The sequence below is a fragment of the Oncorhynchus kisutch genome, linkage group LG22, assembly GCF_002021735.2.
Source record: "Oncorhynchus kisutch isolate 150728-3 linkage group LG22, Okis_V2, whole genome shotgun sequence".
NCBI classification, from domain to species: Eukaryota; Metazoa; Chordata; class Actinopteri; order Salmoniformes; family Salmonidae; genus Oncorhynchus; species Oncorhynchus kisutch.
Window position 1 is genome coordinate 13,293,425 of NC_034195.2, and position 22,369 is coordinate 13,315,793.

Below are 22,369 nucleotides of genomic sequence, written 5' to 3' on the forward strand. Positions count from 1 at the left end.
TCTCAAGTGGCAGTTTAGAATTAATCGCCATAATTTATTTTAATTCATTGAGCAACAGGCTTAAAGTGAAAACTAAACTTAGATTACAGGAAGGATTTAATTTAACTAGGATTAGTTAAACATTTAGATAAACCTTGATTTAACCTAGTTTAAGCATTAATCCCCAGGACGAGGACGCAGAGTTCACCTTAGCCACAGAATTTGATATTGGCCATTTTTTCCGTGAGAGGATAGTCCTTCGAGCTATGCTCTACTTCACTGGAGAGGCACTGGAGGATGACGAAAGTGTACGTGTCAAACACGCACATATACAGTGGGGCAAAAAAGTGTGGGAGCAATTATTAGGAAATGGAAGACATACAAGACCACTGATAATCTTCCTCGATCTGGGGCTTCACGCAAGATCTCACCCCGTGGGGTCAAAATGATCACACGAACGGTGAGCAAAAATCCCAGAACCACACGGGGGGACCTAGTGAATGACCTGCAGAGAGCTGGGACTAAAGTAACAAAGCCTACCATCAGTAACACACTATGCCGCCAGGGACTCAAATCCTGCAGTGCCAGACGTGTCCCCCTGCTTAAGCCAGTACATGTCCAGGCCCGTCTGAAGATTGGGAGAATGTCAGATGAAACCAAAATATAACTTTTTGGTAACTCAACTTGTCGTGTTTGGAGGACACAGAATGCTGAGTTGCATCCAAAGAACACCATACCTACTGTAAAGCATGGGGGTGGAAACATGATGCTTTGGGACTGTTTTTCTGCAAAGGGACCAGGAAGACTGATCCGTGTAAAGGAAAGAATGAATGGGGCCATATATAGTGAGATTTTGAGTGAAAACCTCCTTCCATCAGCAAGGGCATTGAAGATGAAACGTGGCTGGGTCTTTCAGCATGACAATGATCCCAAACACACCGCCCGGGCAACGAAGGAGTGGCTTCGTAAGAAGCATTTCAAGGTCCTGGAGTGGCCTAGCCAGTCACCAGATCTCAACCTCATAGAAAATCTTTGGAGGGAGTTGAAAGTCTGTGTTGCCCAGCAACAGCCCCAAAACATCACTGCTCTAGAGGAGATCTGCATGGAGGAATGGGCCAAAATACCAGCAACAGTGTGAAAACCTTGTGAAGTCTTACAGAAAACGTTTGACCTCTGTCATTGCCAACAAAGGGTATATAACAAAGTATTGAGAAACTTTTATTGACCAAATACTTATTTTCCACCATAATTTGCAAATACATTCATAAAAAATCCTACAATGTGATTTTCAGGATTTTTTTTCTTCTAATTTTGTCTGTCATAGTTGAAGTGTACCTATGATGATAAATTACAGGCCTCCATCTTTTTAAGTGTGAGAACTTGCACAATTGGTGGCTGACTAAATACTTTTTTGCCCCACTGTAGGCATACAGCAAATGTATGTTATAACATGAGCAAAACTATTGAGTCTGTCATAAGTACATTGATTAAGAGTTTTCCATTTATTGTAATTCATTGAGCAACAGGCTTAAACTAAACTTAGATTACAGGAAGGATTTAATTTAACTAGGATTAGTTAAACATCTATATAAACCTTGACTTAACCTAGTTTAAGCATTAATCCATGTTGGTGCAACCACCCAAATACTCCTAAGTATTTCTTTTAAAACTTATGACGTTGAGTCACTCATTGCCATTGTTGGCGATGGAGTGATTTCCCAACTCAAGATAAAGAAAGCAGTGACATTTCCGCCTTCCTTTGAAAACTCATCAATGTTTTGTCAGTGAGGGTGGTGCTCTGTCGCTTACCAGGGTGTGACTGAGAAAAATCGAGATCAAAGAGCACCTGGGTGATGTCACTAATTTCATGGAGGTGTTGTATAGAAGTTATCAGCAGTGTGAATGTAATTTGATCGTTGTTGAGTGATTGATCTATGTCGGGCTGCCCTTTCAGGATTGGCTTTATGAAACGAAACTATTGTTTGCGAAATGTGAACTTTCTAAATCAAAGGTAATAATTTCCTTTCTCTTACAGTGTCACCTGATGGAGAGCCGGTGAGTAATATTTGATCTGCATTTCAGACCTAAATGCACAATTTATATAACTTTTAGCAGTTTCTACATTTAATGGAAATATTGTTAGAGGGTCAGTTACTTGGACAGAAGCCTAATCCTGGACTAAAAAAGTGATTTCAATGATTTCCCATTCATAAGGCACTTTGTGCAGGGCCTGTATTTACAAAACATCTCGGAGTAGGATTGCTGATCTAGAATCAGGTTCCCCTTTCCATTAATTCATATAAAAGCGGAAATGGATCCTAGATCAGCACTCCTACTCTGAGTAGTTTTCTGAATTCGGTCCCTGGTCTGGGCTGTCTCTAGGAAAGTGGCCTAAAAAAAACAACTGTCTCCCCAGGACGAGGACGCCGAGTTCGCCTTAGCCACAGACTTTGAGATTGGCCATTTTTTCCGTGAGAGGATAGTCCCCCGAGCTGTGCTCTACTTCACTGGAGAGGCACTGGAGGACGACGAAAGTGTACGTGTCAAACACACACACATATAGGCATACAGCAAATGCATGTTATAACATGAGCAAAACTATTGAGTCTGTCATAAGTACATTTGATTAAGAGTTTTCCATTTCCACAACTTTGTATTTGGTCTGTATTTGCAATCGGGAGCTGTAACAGAATGTGTAACGCTGTTGTCCTCTTGTCTGTGCAGTTTGAGGAGGAAGAGCTGGAGGAGGGAGATGAAGAGGTAAGGAGAGGATTGGATATGAATATCTTTATTTGTGAAATGGAACATACTAAGGATAATTGTCATTATTTACTCTGTCTCTTGTGATTTTAGGAGCAGGATGGTGATGATGATGACGAGGGAGACTTTGATCCTAAGGTCAGTATTTAGGCAGTGCTGCTAGTAGACATGCTTCTTTTGAGTGTGTTCTGGTTCTCCTCACCCAGGTACATGTGTGTCAAAGGAAGTAGCCTCCTAGCCCCAACTGATAGTTCTCCTCACACAGGTACATGTGTGTCAAAGGAAGTAGCCTCCTAGCTCCAACTGCTTATCATATTTCCCTTCACAAAACATTGTTATAACGAGGACTGTAAAACGTAATGTGTTAATTACAGGTCACTTAAATTTTTATAGCACCATTCATTGTTTTTATTGCATTTAATCATGTCTCAGGTTATTTTATGTATTTTTTTCAATGTTGTAATTTTTCTAATTTTTTTATTTTAAGAAAATTATCCCAGTTGTAGATCATAGGCAGCTTATGAATATTTTGAACATTTACAAGTAGGCTAGATCTAATAACAGTTTGATATTTTACATTTACAATTTTACTATGCTATAATCATAGTATATTATTGTCACTTCTGTTATAGGCATTAGTTGAAACTCAATGTTAAATTCAAATATCCCTACCATCATATATAAGCCAATATGACACCAATCTCGAATATTCGGTAATCAATTGATTGGAGGTGCACCACACACTCCCCACCTCTGGTCATGAGCCGTCTGTCTGTTACTGAGTACCACATATCAGAATTTGAAAATGTACTTTCTTTTTTTAAATTAAAAAATAAATACAATTATTCAATTTCGTGGTATCCAATTGGAGTAGTTACAGTCTTGTCTCATCGCTGCAACTCCCGTACAGACTCGAGAGGCGAAGGTCGAGAGCCAACCCAACCTAGCCGCACTGCTTCTTGACACAACACACATCCAACCCGGAAGCCAGCCGCACCAATGTGTCGGAGGAAACACCGTACACCTGGCGACCTGGTCAGCGTGCACTGCGCCTGGTCCGCCACAGAAGTCGCTAGTGCGCGATGAGACAAGGATATCCCTGCCGGCCAAACCCTCCCTAACCTGGACGACCCTGGGCCAATTGTGCCGCTCTCCATGGATCTCCCAGTCGTGGCAGGCTGCGACAGAACACATCAGAATTTTTAATTAGCTATTAAGTTTGGGATCGCTAGTTCAGCAACCACACAGCTACTTGCACTATGCTGCCAGTCATAAATGTATGCAAACAAACCTAGCTACTGTATATAGCTAGCTATATGGTGGTATTCAAGCTGAGGTTAATCTATAAATGCAAACATATGTTGATTGGCGATGTAGCAAACTAGCTAATGTTAGCGTGCTTATACAAAATTGCTGGATCGAATCCCCGAGCTGACAAAGTAAATCTGTCGTTCTGCCCTTGAGCAAGGCAGTTAACACGCTGTTCCCCAGGTGCCGAAGACATGGATGTCGATTATGGCAGCCCCCCACACCTTTCTGATTCAGAGGGGTTGGGTTAAATGCGGGAGATACATTTAAGTTGAAGGCATTCAGTTGTATAACTGACTAGGTATCCCCCTTTCCCCTTTATTATTTAGTATATGTAAAGACAAGATTACATCAAGAATAGTGTGATGGGTGACAATATTAAACGATCACTTGTGAATGATGCCCAGCATAAGAAACAATGCCGAATCATATCCTCACACCTCATGTAGCCTAGCCCATAGGCCTATATGTTTCAATAAGGTTTGTATCACAACTAAAGTGGCCAAAGGACTTCTTTTAAAATGAAGCACATTCATCTTAACTCCACTCACGCTGAGCGTGAGTTTCAAGTTTTAGGGAAGGTCATTTTTAAATTTTATAGTAAAAGCATTACATCCATAATTGGAAGTGGACATTAGCGCTTATCCTACTGCCATGTGCGCATTGCTGCTCCTATGTGAAGAAATAGCCTAATAGTTTAGCAACATTTTAAGCTAAATGTCCTCATTGTTGCGTCGGGCTCATTGCTTAAAGCAGGTTTTTTGATGCTAGTGGTTGTATTCATTTGGGATCTGTCCTAGACTATTTTTGGAATATTTATTTCTCATCAGAATAAAATAGGTCAACTTTTGAACTATGGGGGATAGTAGGTTGACATAGGCTAGTGCTTTTGCTGTTCGTTAGGCCTACTCGTATTTTTGGCTGTCAAAGTAAATGTGGACAGTTCCATCATCTTCAATATGCACCTCGGAATTGGATAAGGACGCGCGCAGTTGTGTCCCTGATGTCTGTCTTCATTTGTAGTTCTGTGGGAGAGCCGATCACGTGATTGATCACGCAGCACTCAAGAAGGGTGCACTGGCCGCAAAATGCATGGATTTTTTTTAGGATGTATTACAGCCACACAAAGGGGATGCCACTGAAATTCTAGGCATTATTAAGTGCTTGTCAAATTGTGAATGAGTGACAGCCTGTGCAAAAAAACAAAGCAGAACTCATACCTTTTCAAGCGACTTCTTTTCAAATTATTAGTCGCATCATACAGCCTTACAATGTATTAAAAATCACAACACAACAACTAAAGTTACGTGAATCACTCTAAGCACACTTTAACTGCTTAACACAGAATAGCTGCATGTGCACACTCCCTCAAATCGTTTGGTGAAAATATATTTTATTCAGCTTTGTACAATTCTATTCTTCATACTATAAAATAATGCCATGGAATTCTAAGGAAATCCTGTCTGCTAAATGAAGTAGTGTAGCCCACAGCCATTTGGCATGGCCAGATCAGGACCTAACATAAGGACAACTCAGAGTATGCTATTCTGTTCTTCTGAAATATACATTTTCTTCATATCATGTTTCTTTAGTCCTGTCTAAAATACATAATGGATTTATTGTGATGGTGTATTACATGGATTTATTAGACTTTTTAAAATGTAGATGTTCCAAAGGTCTGTATCAGTGGCTTGTAGGCTAAATGTGGAAGGCAGGAGATGCTAAATGTGTTTGTTAATTAACGATCAATTACCGTGAGACCGACAATTATTGCGTGACAATCCCCAGCTGACACAATTTTGTGACTGCCACAGCCCTAGCAGTGGCGGATTGTGGGCATGCGCCTGTCACTGAGAAATGCCAACACCAGCTAGTTGACAGGGCCCCGGGCCGTCTTTATGCACTTGTTAATGTCCTCCTCCCACTGAAACATCCAACATTCAGATGACTACCTACAAATCAGCTCGCATCTGAGTCATGACGGCTGTCCCCTTTGTTTCCCCCAAGTCATTTCCACCGAGATGGATGACTATGATATAGTCACGGTCACACCTCGTCTTGCCAATTTGCTTTTGATCATTAGGATTATGAGCTGAGATCTTATCAATAAATTCAACAAAACACATAATATTGTGAGGGTTCACAAGGAGAGCATGTGTTATGCTGTATAAACTGCGGTTCAAGCCCTGAATGCTGGATGCCGTGGTATGGGTTTGACAACATTTTAACTTTTTACTGTTCTAATTACGTTGGTAATCAGTTAATAATAGCAATAAGGCACCTCGGTTTTGTGGTATATGGCCAATATACACCGGCTAAGGGCTGTATCCAGGCACTTTGCCTTACATTGAACAGCCCGTAGCTGTGGTATATTGGTCATATACCACACCCACTCAGGCCTTATTGATTAATTATGTTGTGCACCTTCCGGTGTAAAAAACATGGATTAAAAACCAAAAACGACATTTGAAGTGACAGTCTTTGAAGCCGAAAAAGGAACAACAATGCCTTTTCCACCCATGCTCTACCAAGGTTTTCCAGCACACAGCTTTGACCTACTACAGTAGCTATGTTGGTATTGTACTTCAAACTATATGTAGGCAGGTTGCTTAGGATTCAAACCTTCTCAAACAGCCTAATTCATACTCTTAGAAGTGCTTCCACAATAATGTGATTTGTACCACATACAGGGTAATGTATATGATTCTTCACACAACAGTGACATTCCATTGCGCTACCTTGTCATGTTTTTATTTAATGAATGGCAAGCTTTGGGTTTATACTTACAAGACCATCAGGCTTGATTGAGCTGTTTTGTTTTGTAGTAATGTGGTGCATGCCTGTATTTACTTAACCTCTTTTGGTGCATGAAACGCTAGCGGGACACCTACGACAACATCCTGTGAAATTGCAGAGCGCGAAATTCAAAAATCATAATATTAAACATTCATGAAAATACAAGTGTCTTACACGCTAGAGGCTCGTTTAATAGCTTCACTTCTTGTTATTCCAACCGCCATGTCAGATTTCAAAAGGCTTTACGGCGAAAGCATACCAAGCGATAATCTGAGGACAGCGCCCCACACAAATACTTTTTCAACCAGCACAGGCATCACAAATAGCGATTTTAAATTAATAACTTTTGAAGAACTTCCTCTGTTTGCAATCCCAAGGGTCCCATCTACACAATGAATGGTTGGTTTGTTCGATAAAGTCCTTCTTTATATCCCCAAAATGTCCATTTAGTAGGCTCGGTTGTTTCAGTAATCCACTCGTTCAACATGCATACAAACGAATCTAAAAAGTTACCAGTAAAGTTCATCCAAACAAGTTAAACGATGTTTCTAATTAATCCTCAGGTATTCTAATATCTAAATATATAGGGAAGATAAATAACGAAGAGCGTGCACCTCATTCACGTGCCAACAAGACTACATTTCTAATGAAATACACCTTGGAGTTTTCCCCACTACTTGCTCATTTTTCAAAAAACAAGCCTGAAACCCTTTCTAAGACTGTTGACATGTAGTGGAAGCCATAGGAACTGCAATCTGGGTCTTACCTATTTGTATATCCCATAGGCAAGCATTGAAAATGGCCTGTGACCTCAAATATTTACGAATGGATTTTCCTCGGTTTTCGCCTGCCATATCAGTTCTGTTATACTCACAAACATTATTTTAACAGTTGTAGAAACTTCAGTGTTTTCTAGCCAATGCTAGAAAAGCAAGTATATGCATATCCTAGCTTCTGGGCCTGAGTAACAGTTTTCTTTTGGCATGTTAGTCATCTGAAATTCCTGACAATAACCAGTATGCTAATGGAGATAAACCTTATTTTAGCAAAACATGTCATTTAAAAAAAAACAAGATTTGACTTTTGGGGGAACATTTGGGTGAACTGTTGGCATCATGGAAATATGATTATTCTATAGTTAGAGTATAATAATAGTGGGCACTTTGAATACAGTTGGTAGAAACCAAAGTGTTTCCTAGGGGACCCAATAATCTTTGGCTACATTGCATGTTTTCTCTTAGCTACTTCTTGTAGCTTACATATTCATGCTTTGCGTATTCCTCTTTGATTTAGAAGATACTGTTGCACAAATATACCGATTTAGGTCTACCACATCACTGGTATTATCAGGCTGTTTTGCTAATTACATTTGCTCTGACTCAGTACATTTATTTACTAGCTGGCGATTAGCATTAGCGGCTAACAAGATTTAGGCCCAACTTGCTAAGAAAAGACAAACTAGCTGTTTGAAGATGTAAGGAAGACCAGCTAATGGTGTAATTATAGAACTCTAGTGGATTTATATTAAGAAGCAAAGTGAGGATATTCCTTGAGTGACGGGGCGGGGCTAGGTCTGGGGAAAGTGGCGTGGAGAGAGATGACTTAAGTAGCGAAGTAAACTATAAAAGTCCACATTACACACGTCGTATCACATTAAACAAACCAAACATTCAAATACCGTTATAGAAGGTAAAGTAAAAACCCAAACCGGTCCGTGCATCAAGACTGGTATATCATAAAATACGGAACACCACCCAGCCCTAGCTTAGAAACACTTGTTTCAAACATGGTCCTATTTTATCAAATGCTGTGCTGTTCAATGGACAGTTCATTAACTCTGTCAAAATGTGTAACTTTAAGCAAATATTTTTTACTTGTATTTTTTAAAAATGTTTGGGTACAAGTTGAAGAAATTAATGGACGTATACTGAACAAAAATATAAATGCGACATCCAACAATTTCATAGATTTACTGATTAGTTCCTATAAGGAAGTCAGTCAATTTAAATCAATTCATTAGGCCCTAATCTATGGATTTCGCATGGGAGGTTATAGGAAGCCAGGCCAACCCAATCAGAAGGAGTTTTTCCCCACAGAATGGCTTTATTACAGACTGTAATGATCATGCTGTTTAATCATTTCTTTATATGCCACACCTGTCAGGTGGATGAATTATCTTGGCAAAGGAGAAATGCTCACTAATAGGGAAGTGTGCATTTCTGTGTTGAGAAATATTATTTGTGCATATACAACATTTCTGGCATTTTATTTCAGTTCATGAAACATGGGACCAACACTTTACATGTTGCGTTTTTGTTCAGTGTAAATTCAGGATGAGTCAGTCAAAAGAATAATAGTTTCACATTTCGTCCAATTTAACCGACCACCATTAACCGGTTAACAAGTTAAATTCGTTCCAAATGGTAAAATGTCGGACCAACAAAATGCATCTGTAGCCAACAAGGAACGGATATTTTTCATTAAGCGCTTAATTGAAACATGCAAAAATGGCAAGTCTATCGTCTCACAGCAATGAGGCTATATATGACTTATTTATTATTTTGAAACCGTTCTTGTGATGTGCAGTGTTGTGCCTTAAGCCCAGGATGAGTTGCGCCGCTTTCTCACTTTTTTTTGTAGGGAGTCCTATGGGGATCCTTGACATGAAAAGGTTTCAACCCCTGGCCTAGGCTATCCATTTGGCAAATTGTACACGTTTAGCTTGTCCAATTAGGAACATGTTGGCACATAAAATCAAATGTAACAAACTAAGCGTTGTCTATTTTCAGAGCGATGACGTTACACACACCTTTGTCTGTCTGATAGCTTACCGTATTGCCTATGCACAAATTCAATTGATTGGACATGATTTGGAAGGGCAAACACCTGTCTAATAAAATGTCCCACAGTTGACCGTGCATGTCACAGCAAAAAGGAGGTTAAAGGAATTGTCTGTAGCGCTCCGAGACAGGTTTGTGTCGAGGCAGATCTGGGGAAGGGTACCAGGGTCTGCAGCATTGAAAGTCCCCAAGAACCCAGTGGTCTCCATGCTTAAATGGAAGAGGTTTGGAACCACCAAGACTCTTCGTAGAGCTGGCCGCCCGGCCAAACTGAGCAATCAGGGGAGAAGGGCCTTGGTCAGGGAGGTGACCAAGAATATGGTCGCTCAGACAGAGTTCCTCTGTGGAGATGAGAGAACCTTCCAGAAGGACAATCATCTTTGCAGCACTCCACCAACCAGGCCTTTATGGTAAAGTGGCCTGACATAACCCACTCCTCAGTAAAAGGCAAATGACAGCCCGCTTGAAGTTTGCCAAAAGACACTTAAATGACTCAGACCATGAGAAACCACATAATTGCAAAAGGATTTTCTAATGATCAATTAGCCTTTTAAAAGGATTCGCGAACGCAACGTGCCATTGGAGCACAAGAGTGATGGTTGCTGATAATGGATCTTTGTATGCCTATAAAGATATTCCATAAAAAATCAGCTGTTTCCAGCTACAATGGTCATTTACAACATTAACAAGTTAATACTATTTCTGATCAAGTTGATGTGATCTTAATGGACAAATGTGCTTTTCATTCAAAAACAAGGACATTTCTAAGGGACTCAACTTTTGAACGGCAGTATATATCTAGGAGAGTTTATTTCAGGCTGACTATTAGCATCTATTGAGTTGCAATGTACAATCAATTGAATGTTTAAATCATTCTACAAAATACGTTTTTGCAGCAACACCGAAAGGTTACAGCAAAACAAAATGTTTTACTGTTCATGAGTTACAAATTATTTTTTAATTGTATTACCATGATACGATTCACTGCGATTAAACCGAACCCCAAATACTACATTGACAAAGTGAAACATTTGATTTGGCTTTTTTAACTTTTATGTGAAGCGGGGTCTCTGTTATACAGTAAATTAAACATGTATGGCCTTACAGAATATAATACAGCATAATGTAGATCTGACATCATCACTCCCCGTCACTATATTGCGTTTCTATCTGAATAACCCTATGGTTTTGTTCCTGACCATTGTTATTGTCTCTCCCCTCCCCATGTACTTCCCATTACAGGCATAAGCAATCATTCATTCTCACCCCATGCATTTCTAGGTAAGGGAGAAATTAAAATGACACTGCATTCTGTACTTTGTATTTTTGTCTTGGCTCACTTCTCTCCATCTACACCTTTCTCCTTTTCTCTATCCAAACATTTCTTTATCCATCACTCCATCCTTCATTCTGATGTCAAGCTTAACCCCCTAGAGTCGATGCCCGCTGCCCCGTGTAAATGTAATTAGCGTAATGTAATTAGCGTAATAAAACAATCCCAATCAAAAATCTGATTAAGATGGAGATGTTTTTTGTTGTTGCATGGGCTGCATCTCAATCCACGTCACCCTTCTGTATCTGTTTGTCAGACCATGAGACATCCCGAAAATCCTTCTTCCCATGAAAATGTCTGTAGCGTCCAAAAGGTTTACCCCACAAACTATGACCGCTCTATGGAAAGATAGTGAACACAATGGTCTTCCCCATTTTGCTCTACGATCCCCACAAGTGTTGCGGGTCTTTAGGTACATCCGATCTGCCAACTTCTGTCTGTAGCATCTGAACCTTTTGGGCTACACACTGTGACCCCTCTGCGAAGATGTGAGCCTCAAGACTAGTCTGAAGAGAGCCTGGCACCAGTTTGAAAAAATGTATCGGAAGTATACTGAACAAAAGTGCAACATGTGAAGTGTTGGTCCCATGTTTCATAAGCTGAAATTAAAGATCTGACATTTTTCATACGCACAAAAGCTTATTTCTCAAATATTTTGTGCACAAATGTGTTTACATCCCTGTTAGTGAGCGTGTCTCCTTTGCCAAGATAATCCATCTACCTGACGTGTGGCATATCAAGAATCTGATTAAGACAGCATGATCATTACACGGGTGCCCCTTGTGCCTGGGATAGTAACAGGCCACTCTAAAAATGTGCAGTTTTGTCACACGACACAATGCCACAGACGTCTCAAATTGTGGGAGCGTGCATATAGCATGCTGACTGCAGGAATGTCCACCAGCGCTGTTGCCAGAGAAATTAATGTTCATTACTCTACCATAAGCCGCTTCCAATGTCGTTTTAGAAAATTTGGCAGTACAGCAAACTGGCCTCACAACCGCAGACCACATGTAACCACGCCAGCCCAGGACCTCCACATCCGGGCTTCTTCAACTGCGGGATCGTCTGAGACCAGCCACTCGGCCAGCTGACTAAACTGAGTGTTTGTCTGTAATAAATACTTTTTGTGGGGATAAACTCATTCTAATTGGCTGGGCCTGGCTATCAGCCCTACGACCTCCCAGGCCCACCAGTGGCTCCTCCTCTGCCCAGTCATGTGAAATCCATAGATTAGAGCTTCTTTTATTTATTTAAATTGCCTGATTTCCTTATGAACCGTAACTCTGTAAAATTGTTGCATTTATATTTTTGTTCAATGTGTACGTGTGTAAAATATATAATAGTTTAGTGCCTAAAATAAGGGGGTATACTATAGAGGGTTAACTCACAACCCAGTCAGATCCCTGATGCTTTCACTCAATCTTTCCAATATGTTTATTTTTCTTAGTTGTACCGCTCTATCCTTTATTCTTAAGTAGTACCCGGTGTCTCACTAAAGGCTAACTCTCTTCTCATTACTTGGTCAAAAACTTATTCCAGTCCAATTGAGATTCTCCCCTAGTCACCCTTCTCACTCATCTCCTCGCTCTCTTTCGTAACTTTTTCTCCTCTTGGCTTGATCTGTTCTTTTGACACTAGTTCAATTAGCTGACAATCTCTGCCTGTTTCCTTCAACCTCACCTACCCCTCTGCCGTCTTCGTCCCTCAACCCTTCCCCTCAGCTCTCATCTCTCTCTCTCCTTCCTCCCCTCAGAAAGAAGAGCCCCAGCCTGCCGAGTGCAAACAGCAGTAACCGTGGTGACCAGGGGAGATTGGCCGAGGTGCTGCTGTCCATCAAATCAGTCCTCATCCAATCAGCAGGTCTTCCCACCCCTGTTGGCTCCGCCCCTTATGAACTCTCATACAAACGCAATAGAACACAACCAAACAGTGTTTTTAATACATGCATGCCCATTTTTCTGCTGTCCTGTCCCCCGCCCTCTGTTTTAGCTTCATTCATAACCAATTAAGAAGTGACCTGGACTTTAAACAATTCACCACGGCAACGTAGAGTTAGTCTACTTCACAAGTAGGTGACTACTGCCGAGAACCTCAGAATATTCTAATTTAAATTAAATTTAAATAAAAAAATTGGATGGATCCCAAACTTTAGTTTTCACAAATCAGTTACTCAGGGTTTTATAAGGCTAATAAGATAAGTGTTAATTTACCAGGAAACTGCTGAACAGGTTTGACTTAATATATCACTGGGGTTGCTGACAAGTTTTTTTTCTTTTCTTCTTTATGGTGTTTTTAATACACGGTGTATTAATCTCAATTAGATTTTCTTTTCTAATGTTCATGTCCTTGGACTATTTATTCTGGTTTCATGGAGCTGTATGAAGTGGTGCATTATGGGAAAGTATTTTAGGTCCCACCCACAATAGATAAGGCCCATTCTCATTCACCATGCAAATGCCCAACAAACATTTGTCCCTTCTTTCCTAGGCTTTGCAAGACTAACAAAATGTTTATACTGCCAAATTGTATTTTTTAATATGTGAAATGGTTTTAAGCGTTTTGAAAATTTCTTGCCATACTACTGCTTTGACTGTGCCCGGACTCGTAGGGCTTAACTAAATATGGCTACACTTCTCATGGTCAGCCATTCGAATACATTTGGAAACGATGGCATGATCCTAAACCTATTGTTCCTAATTCCTTATTTGTCCCTTTTAGCTGATCTGAAAGGACCTTGTAGGTTTAAGCAATATAACAGATATTATATAGTTGATGTTATAACAATCCTGCCTTTTTAGAGGTTTAGGTGGAGTTATTACCATACTGCGGATACGTGTACAGGGTTATTTGGTTTGAAAGTGCAATTTACAAATCGTCACAGCACACTAAACAAGAAAAGGGATAGCAGTACAAGATGGTAAAATGTTAAGCTTAACGTTAGTAGAATATAAAACATACCTATCCAGTCCTCGGATATATGTTAGGGGAAGGAAATAAGGGTGTTTGTGTATAAGTTTGGAATTGGGCCAGAGAAGGTTGAGGTGTTGTGGCAGTTCATGCAGCCATCATAAACAGTGCCCATCGTTACAGAAGGCTCCCAATCCAACCCCTCCACCACCAAACATATTCTGTCCATATTCCTGCTAACATACAATGACATTTAAACATGTATTACTCTCCTAAGAATGCTTATTTGTCTATAGAATGTCTCCCCAAACGTGGGACAACCGGTTGCCCATGTACTTGATCTTATCAGCACATTGATGCTGGTTGGTATGGTGGTCAGCGTGGTAGCAATGGTCATCGTTACAGTGCTTTACCACACATATCCCCTCTTTTTTTAATAAAGATTGTAGAGCCCGCATTTTTGAAAGGACCAATCTCTTGAAGCCACGGTGATGTCTTCATCCTCCCCACCTAATTGGACCTTGTGCTAGAAATGGCCTTATCTGGTTCCTCACAATTTGTTACTTGCGCAATATTATTTTCAATTTGTACAGAATTAGTTAATATTCTATTAAAGTTGTGTGACAGACTGTTTCTGTTGATTGTTTTTGTGTGTCCAGCCATGTTTATTGCAGTGGGTGGGTAATATCTGATATACATTCATTTAAAGTAATTGTACCACTGAATAGTGTTACATTAAGCTCTGAGTTACACATGCAGGTGTTATGAAATGTCCCTTCTGTGATGAATAAAGTAGTGATCTACTGGTAGTACCGGTCTCGAGACCACATATAAAGTGTCTCGTGTCGGATACATTTGTACTAGAAAATTAAATAAATAAAACCGCTCTGCCAGGCTGTGTGTGTATATATATATATATATATATACATACACACACACACAATCCTTTGTTTAAACAGATATAAAGGCTAAGATTATAGACCTGTTTATGCAGTGGCGAACCTGTAGTAGGCCTTCAGTTTGTGACAGAAACCTGTCAATCCCTATTGATGCTTACCAAAGTAGTGTGGTTGAGGTATACGACTTATCAATTATGCAGTACAATAGAGTAATCATGCACAAAGTAGCCTACACAATCTCAATGTAAATCATATTCACATGCGTGTTGCACACACAGCCTAGTTTCTACTGAATATCATCTGCAGGCAGCAAGAGTGTTCAGCTCTCAACTGATTTTGGCATGGAGCAGCTCACAGAAGAATGACATGGGTAGCCGGTAGGGTAGGAAAGAAGTAAATGCTAACTGGGGCAGCAATGGGTATCGGAACCAGGTATTGGAAAAAGTAGTCCGAAGTCTTGGTTAGTAGGCTATTTGTGATGCGCAATGGTCATCATGCTCTGATTGCATCAGGTGGAAAGAGGCCCACCCAATCAGATTGATGAGGTTTAAGCAGTGTAGACTTAGAGCATCACCATTTTTTATTTACTACAGTGTCTATTAATTGTTCACACTATTGCTATAGAATTTTTGTATACGTAATTCCCAAACATAAGAATTTGTGAAAATGACCATATCTAATTGGTCGCTTGTCATGTTTTTTTAAGTGTAATTCTTTCTGGTGGTGTATATGAACAGATTTGATAAAAATGTCATGTTGCTAAAATGTTTTTAGTTCCGCTTTAAATGCAACAGTGTTTCACACGCGTTCTTTTCAAAGAGATGGCTAACAGCAAGCACCCTGCTAAAAAATTAAAACCGTTCCACTCACCAGATGATTATTTGAAACTTAACTTGTTGAAAGTTATTCTTGAAAAGGGACAAGAAAAGCTAACGTAAACTCACTCACTTTTGTACATTGCCTTGGTCCGTACAATTGACCCTATTTTAGCGCCCAAAAAACGTAATACTTCCAGATCAACTGTAATGTCAATACCATTGTAAAGCACAATTTCTCCCCTTTCCAGCAGAATCAATTACATGACCCCACGCTGCCCGTTTATGCATAATTCAACAAGGCAATGAGCTCCGTTGGGTCTTTTAAAAAATGGCGGGTGGGGAAGCGAAAATAATGCGTGATAGTGAGAAGGAGAGATGTTGTGTGGGAAAAAAGCTTTTTTTTCACTCGATCTGACCACTCGATCTTATCGCCTCTAAAATGTAAATACAACACTATAAAGAGTTTATATAATGTGTCATTACATACATATTTCGAAGGTTTGTGTCAAATTTGAATCGTGTTTTTAGGGCAGTGCTAAAGTGATCTTCAGAAGTAAACAGCGGCTATGAGAATGGTGATCGCTTACAGTGACGATGACTAGGTATCCCCCCTTACCCCCGTCACTGTCCGTTTCTTGTTTTTAAATTATGAGAGAAGTGCTACACCTGGGTGGAGCGAGATTGTAAGACAGAAATAGTTGCTTTATGCGTGCTGTACGTTACGACATGACACGTCACGATGTAACGGCGGGTCTGTTTTTTTCAACTTTTCTCTAATACTATAGAGCCAATACAATATCAATCAACGTTTGAATAGAAATGTACTTCACACCCCCAATTTTGAAGTCAACACAGTCTCTACAGTCCCGTTAGTTTTTTTTGTAGGCTCGCTTGTATGAATGTTGCGGTTGTGCACATTTGTACAGAATGGGGTGAGTTTACATTAACTGTCTTTTGGGTGGTAGGTAGCTTAGGGGTTAGAGCATTGGGCCAGTAACCAAAAGGTTGCTGGATCTAATCCCTGAGACTGAGGAGGTAAGAATCTGCTGTTCTGACAATGAACAAGGCAGGTAACCCACTGTGCCCCGGTAGGCCATGATTGTAAATAAGAATTTGTTCTTAACTAACTTACCCAGTTAAATAAAAATAGACAGTGGGAAAACTATTGCGCAGTGACCATGTCTTTGTCTAGCTTCTGATGGCCCAGCCAATGGCTGGCTAGATGCATCTCCCCCCACATTTGGTGTTAACCCTTTCCAACAAAAATTTAAGAGATTCATCTGAACATAATTGAAAATAATTATTTTTCACTATTCTGAATGTCTAAAGAATCCACATATTGTTCTGAAATAATAATACAGAAATACTGGACATTTTGAAATCAAACTGACAAAATTACAATCATGGACTTGAATTGCACTCACATCTGGTCTCGGTCTTGACTGTCAAGGTAGTGGAAGTATTGAACCCCCCCAAACTATGGTTGCATCTCAATAGTATGAAATGGTTTCCTCCTAGTCGCCTGTTCATCTTTACTGATCGGAGAAAGCAGAATATCTAGCTGAAGTGGATGGTTGCCAGTACAGACATTTGTTTCCACCTGAATTAATATGAAGGAACATGCTTGTTAACCTGCTTGTTAATCTCCATATTGATTTCAGCTACCCCTAAGAAGACTAGCAGAGGAAGCCACTTTAGACTATCAAGATGTGGCCTAAGAGCCGAGGACAAAGGAGTTGACTAAAGCAGAAAGAGACTGGTATCCAGTGTAGATGAATTAGCCATGCGTCTGGCAAACAGCTAGGCATCTAGAATGCCAGGAATCTCTTAATTCTGATTGGCTGATATAATAGGCATGAAAGGTCCTCTGTGAGACTTCCCCCAATGCATTCTGGGAGATAATGGCTTGAGTATTCAGAAATATCTGAAGATGGATGATAATTGCCTTGCCAATAAACACCTGAAAGTTTGTGGAGGTTGTGTATTTTGCATAAGTGTGTGTGTTTGGTGCTACACACTATCTTTACAAAAGCTGAGGTAGGCTATGGAATAGTAACCGTTTACAGTAAATGTTTAGAGAAAAAATATCATCCGGGCAAGCATTTGTTATTGTAAAGTTCCGATACCGCCCAGTTTCACTCTATTTTGGATCGTTGTCTGATTCTTACCGTCAAAAGTTCGATGAGCAATAGACTTCTGCATTGCTGTACAGTATTAATATTGGCTAAGCTAACCAGAAGAGAGGTAGTTGGGAGGAGGGGAGTAAGAGGGTTGTTGTCCTGGACAGAATGAGTGGGGATTTCTACATTCCGTCCCCTCAATCCTCCAAGGCCAACCAACCACAAGCTGAAACCCCCATTCTCTTACTCTGGGTTGACATCTGAGGTTGTAAACAAGGCCCTATTCATGCTGTGGGGGACTGGTGGTAGATAGGCCAGGAACAAGAAGCCTGATTGTGTCTGAGCTACGGGACTAATAACGTCCAGTCACTAACCAGGCGAGGAGATGGAAATGAAGAATCTGCCTGAGGATTTTGATTGGAGCTTCTAGAAACAAAACAGACATCTTTGCCTTCTCTTATTGCAGTGTGAGTGATTGCTTTTGTTATAGACGTGAGGCTGCACTAGTGTAGTCGGTACACATTTGCCAGTTTAGGACTTTTTCAGGTAAAAAATATGTCATTACTACGCTTCCGGAACTATGGTATGAACTCACATTGCATGAATTAGACCATTGTATTTATTAGGGCACGCAAGGAAAACATTCTACATTTTTGGTCCAGGTTGTCCCTGCCTGTTTCAGTTAGGCACCAAACAGAGGGAAACTAAGGAACACGAGCCAGGTGTGATTTGGGAGTGAGACAGGTCAGGGCTCCGTTGGTCTAGCTGGCCTCCAATCAGACCAGAGCTCCTTCAGTCCCAGTAAAGGAGAAAAGAGGACAGAGGTTCTTGTCTTCCTGGAGATCAGTCATCTCACGCTTCTTACATGCACTAGTTTGATGTGGTTTCACATCAGGTGTGTGTGTGTGTTTTGGTTTACAATGGAAATGTGTTTGAGTTAGTCTGTGTGAGATGACTGGAAAATGTGTGCATTTTCGTGTCTGTGTTTGCCACCGCGTGCGTGCGCAGCCAAGCCTTAAGGAGTGGCCCAGTCAGAAATTGCAGGGTTATTAGGTCACCCAGGCCATTGTGTTGGGATTGGTCTGGGCAGTCAGGCAGTCTGCCAATCCTGGGGTTAACTCAACACTTTATCCTCTAGAGACACTGAAGGGATCTTGTCTATTTTCTCAATCCAGGTTAACTGTCACAATGTGGAAATATGATGAATACCAGGTATTTCATTCCTTCCACCACTCCAGTTCTTTCTCATCCAATTCAGTGCAGATGGAGGGGAAGCCCTCTTAGAGTATTGAGATACACCCTAGCTCTTTTACTCTCCTGTATTTCCCCTCCTCTCATCATCAGCCAGGAGAGTGTAAGGGTGTATTCTTCCTGTGTTCCTCCCAGCTGCAGCTGCAACCATCATCACAGTATAGCCTCAGCTTTTGGCAGCAAGGTTCATCTGGCAATGCTTCACTTGAGCTTTGGCGGTGTGTGTGCTCGTGATTGTATTTGGGGTCGGAAACTGGGGAGCAAAGAGAGCGACAGGGAATATAGTATAAAGGTGCTTTATGCTACTGAAGCCAGCTCTGTTCACATCTGAATGACCTCAACAGACAGCGTATTAAAGAGCCCATTACCTCTGAGACCAGATATCGCCACTAGCAGCACTGACACACAAACAGGGATGAATATACACTCACAGAGGGATGAGTACACACACAAACACACAGGAAGGCATACACACATACAGTGCCTAGTGAAAGTCTACACACCCCTTGCAGAGTTTTCACATTTTGCTGCCTTAAAATTACATAAAAAAATTACATTTTATTACTTTCTCCTACTGATCTACACAACCTACCTTCAAAGTGAAAGAAAACTGACATACCATTTCTTAAATTAATTACAAATAAACAAAGATGTCTTGATTGCATTTGTCTTTGCACCTCAGAGTAAATACTTGGTGGAAGCACCTTTTGCAGCAATAACATCTGTAAATCATTTTGAATACAATTCTACCAACTTTGCATGGCTCTTTAGGACAACATACTGTATGTATATCCATTGTTTTTGTCAAAATGACTTCTGTGTTTTGGGTCGTTGTCTTGTTGCATCACCCAACTTCTGTTGAGCTTCAATTGGTGGACATTTTGCAAGCCTTCTCTTGCAAAATGTCTGGAATACATTTTTTCTGTCAATGGTAGCAAGGTGTCCAGGCCCTGAGGCAGCAAAGCAGCCCCAAACCATGATGCTCCCTCCACCATACTTTACAGTTGGGATGAGATTTTGATGTTGGTGTGCTGTGCCTTTTTTTCTCTACACATATTGTTGTGTGTTCCTTCCAAACAACTCAACTTTAGTTTAATCTGTCCACAGAATATTTTGACCAGAAGCGCTGTGGAACATCCAGGTGCTCTTTTGCGAACGTCAGACGTGCAGCAATGTTTTTTTGGACAGCAGTGGCTTCTTCTGTGGTATCCTCCAATGAGCACCATTCTTGTTCAGTGTTTTACGTATCGTAGACTTGTCAACAGAGATGTTAGCCTGTTCCAGAGATTTCTGTAAGTCTTTTGCTGACACTCCAGGATTCTTCATAACCTCATTGAGCATTCTGACTGTGCTCTTGCAGTCATCTTTGCAGGACGGCCACTCCTAGGCAGAGTAGCAACAGTGCTGAACTTTCTCCATTTATAGACAATTTGTCTTACCATGGACTGATGAACATCAAGGCTTTTAGAGATACTTTTGTAACCCTTTCCAGCTTTATGCAAGTCAACATTTCTTAATATTAGGTCTTCTGAGATCTCTTTTGTTCGAGGCATGGTTCACATCAGGCAATGCTTCTTGGGCAATGTTATTGATCCATCCTCAGTTTTCTCATATCACAACCATTAAATTCTGTAGCTGTTTTAAAATCCCCATTGGCCTCATGGTGAAATCCCTGAGCAGTTTTCTTCCTCTCCAGCAACTGAGTTAGGAAGTACACCTGTATATTTTGTAGTGACTGAGTGTAATTGATACACCCATCCAAAGCCTTATATTTATAACTTCACTATGCTCAAAGGGATATTCAGCTTTTTTTTATTTTTACATCAATCGGTGCCCTTTTTTTGCGATGCATTGAAAATCTTCCCATGTCTTTGTGGTTGAATCTGTGCTTGAAATATGCTACTCGTTTAAGGGACCTTACATATAATTGTATGTGTGGGGTACAGAGATGGGGTAGTTATTCCAAAATCATGTTAACCACTACTATTGAACACGGAATTAGTCCATGCAATTTATGCGATTTGTTAAGCACATTTTTACTCCTGTACTTATTTAGGGTTGAATACTTACTGACTCAAGACATTTCCATTTTCATTTTTTACAAACAAAATTCCACTTTGACATTATGGGGTATTGAGTGTAGATCAGTGACACACAATCTCAATTGAATCTCTTTTAAATTAAGGCTGCAAAACAACAAAATGTGGAAAAAGTAAAGGGGTGTGAATACTTTCTCTGAAGGCACTGTATGTAGTAATTTAGTAGTAATGATTGATAAATTGGGACGTTTCAAGTACTGGTGAACACTAAATATTTCCTACTCAAATCATGAAATAATGATTTCTTCATGACTACTGTGTAACTACTGAGCTTTTTGGTATCTACTACTTAAAAAATCCACATTGCTCCTCAATTCCTCTATGTTCATCAAACAAGAAATAAGCTCATACAAACTTAAGTGCAATTTATTTGTATTAAATGAATTACATTTACTAAATTCATTCATTACAACACTTTTAATCCATTTGAGGCCTTGTCTTCATCCAGCTCTGACCTAACTATCTTCAGAAAAGCACAAGAGACAACCAATGATAACTTAAGCCATTTAAAAATCATACACATTGTTGATAAACAATGTTCATCTTACCAACAATGGCCTCCAGTCCTATGTTGAGGGCCTCCTTGGCAACAGGTCAAACGAGGTAAGTAGAATGGGTAAGTATACTAATATAAAAATACTGTACCTTTGCATACAAACACGTACTTACATTTCAATGGGGCTAGCAAGTAAACTATTAGGCTAAACACATTACGTCTCTATGACGGCTAACGGCTGAGACCGTTTTGGCTAACAATCTTTTTGACATGTTAAAAAGTTATATAAACGGCTAAACAATGACATGAAAGTATTCATAAAACATAAAGGAAAGTGAAACTTACAGATTTTGCTAGCATAAGGTCTATGAAAGACAGGATGACAAAGGATGAAAGATGATTCCATTCGGGAACGTCAAACAGTAGCTAGCTAACAACAACCAACTACGTCCTGTTTCGTCTTCTTCTGCGGTCATGAACACAGGAAGTGCAGCCACGAGCTGCATAACTCTATTGATCACTACTGAAAAGCCAGTGTAGTCTGCCTGTAGACTACTTATTCACTATACAAACAATTAAAAACAAATACTACTGATTAGCCTGTGTAGTAAAGCTGTAGTGTTTTGACTACTTATTTTCTACTAGCATCAAGTAATAAAAACCACATTACTACTGGAAACACTACTGTTTTCCTATGGAACACGACAACTCCTTTTTCTACTTACCCAGAGTCAGGTGAACTCATAGATACCATTTTTAT

The 22,369-nt window shown here is 40.2% G+C and overlaps 1 protein-coding gene across 13 annotated transcripts in view; it reads left to right on the forward strand.

The window, feature by feature from the left end:
* Positions 1-14,559, forward strand: part of nap1l4a (nucleosome assembly protein 1-like 4a) — a 67,693-nt gene extending 53,134 nt beyond the window's left edge. For 6 of the 13 annotated variants that reach the window (XM_020457026.2, XM_031801820.1, XM_031801818.1 and 3 more), the window contains exons 10-14: positions 2,015-2,034; positions 2,396-2,515; positions 2,704-2,739; positions 2,833-2,877; positions 12,773-14,559. In XM_020457026.2, coding sequence (XP_020312615.2) covers positions 2,015-2,034; positions 2,396-2,515; positions 2,704-2,739; positions 2,833-2,877; positions 12,773-12,811 — 260 coding nt within the window. In that variant the 3' untranslated portion in view covers positions 12,812-14,559. Of the gene's footprint in view, positions 1-2,014; positions 2,035-2,395; positions 2,516-2,703; positions 2,740-2,832; positions 2,878-10,925; positions 10,965-12,740 lie in introns of all 13 variants that reach the window. The other 7 variants (XM_031801813.1, XM_031801824.1, XM_031801823.1 and 4 more) reach the window with 2 other exon arrangements.
* Positions 14,560-22,369: the final 7,810 nt, after the last annotated feature.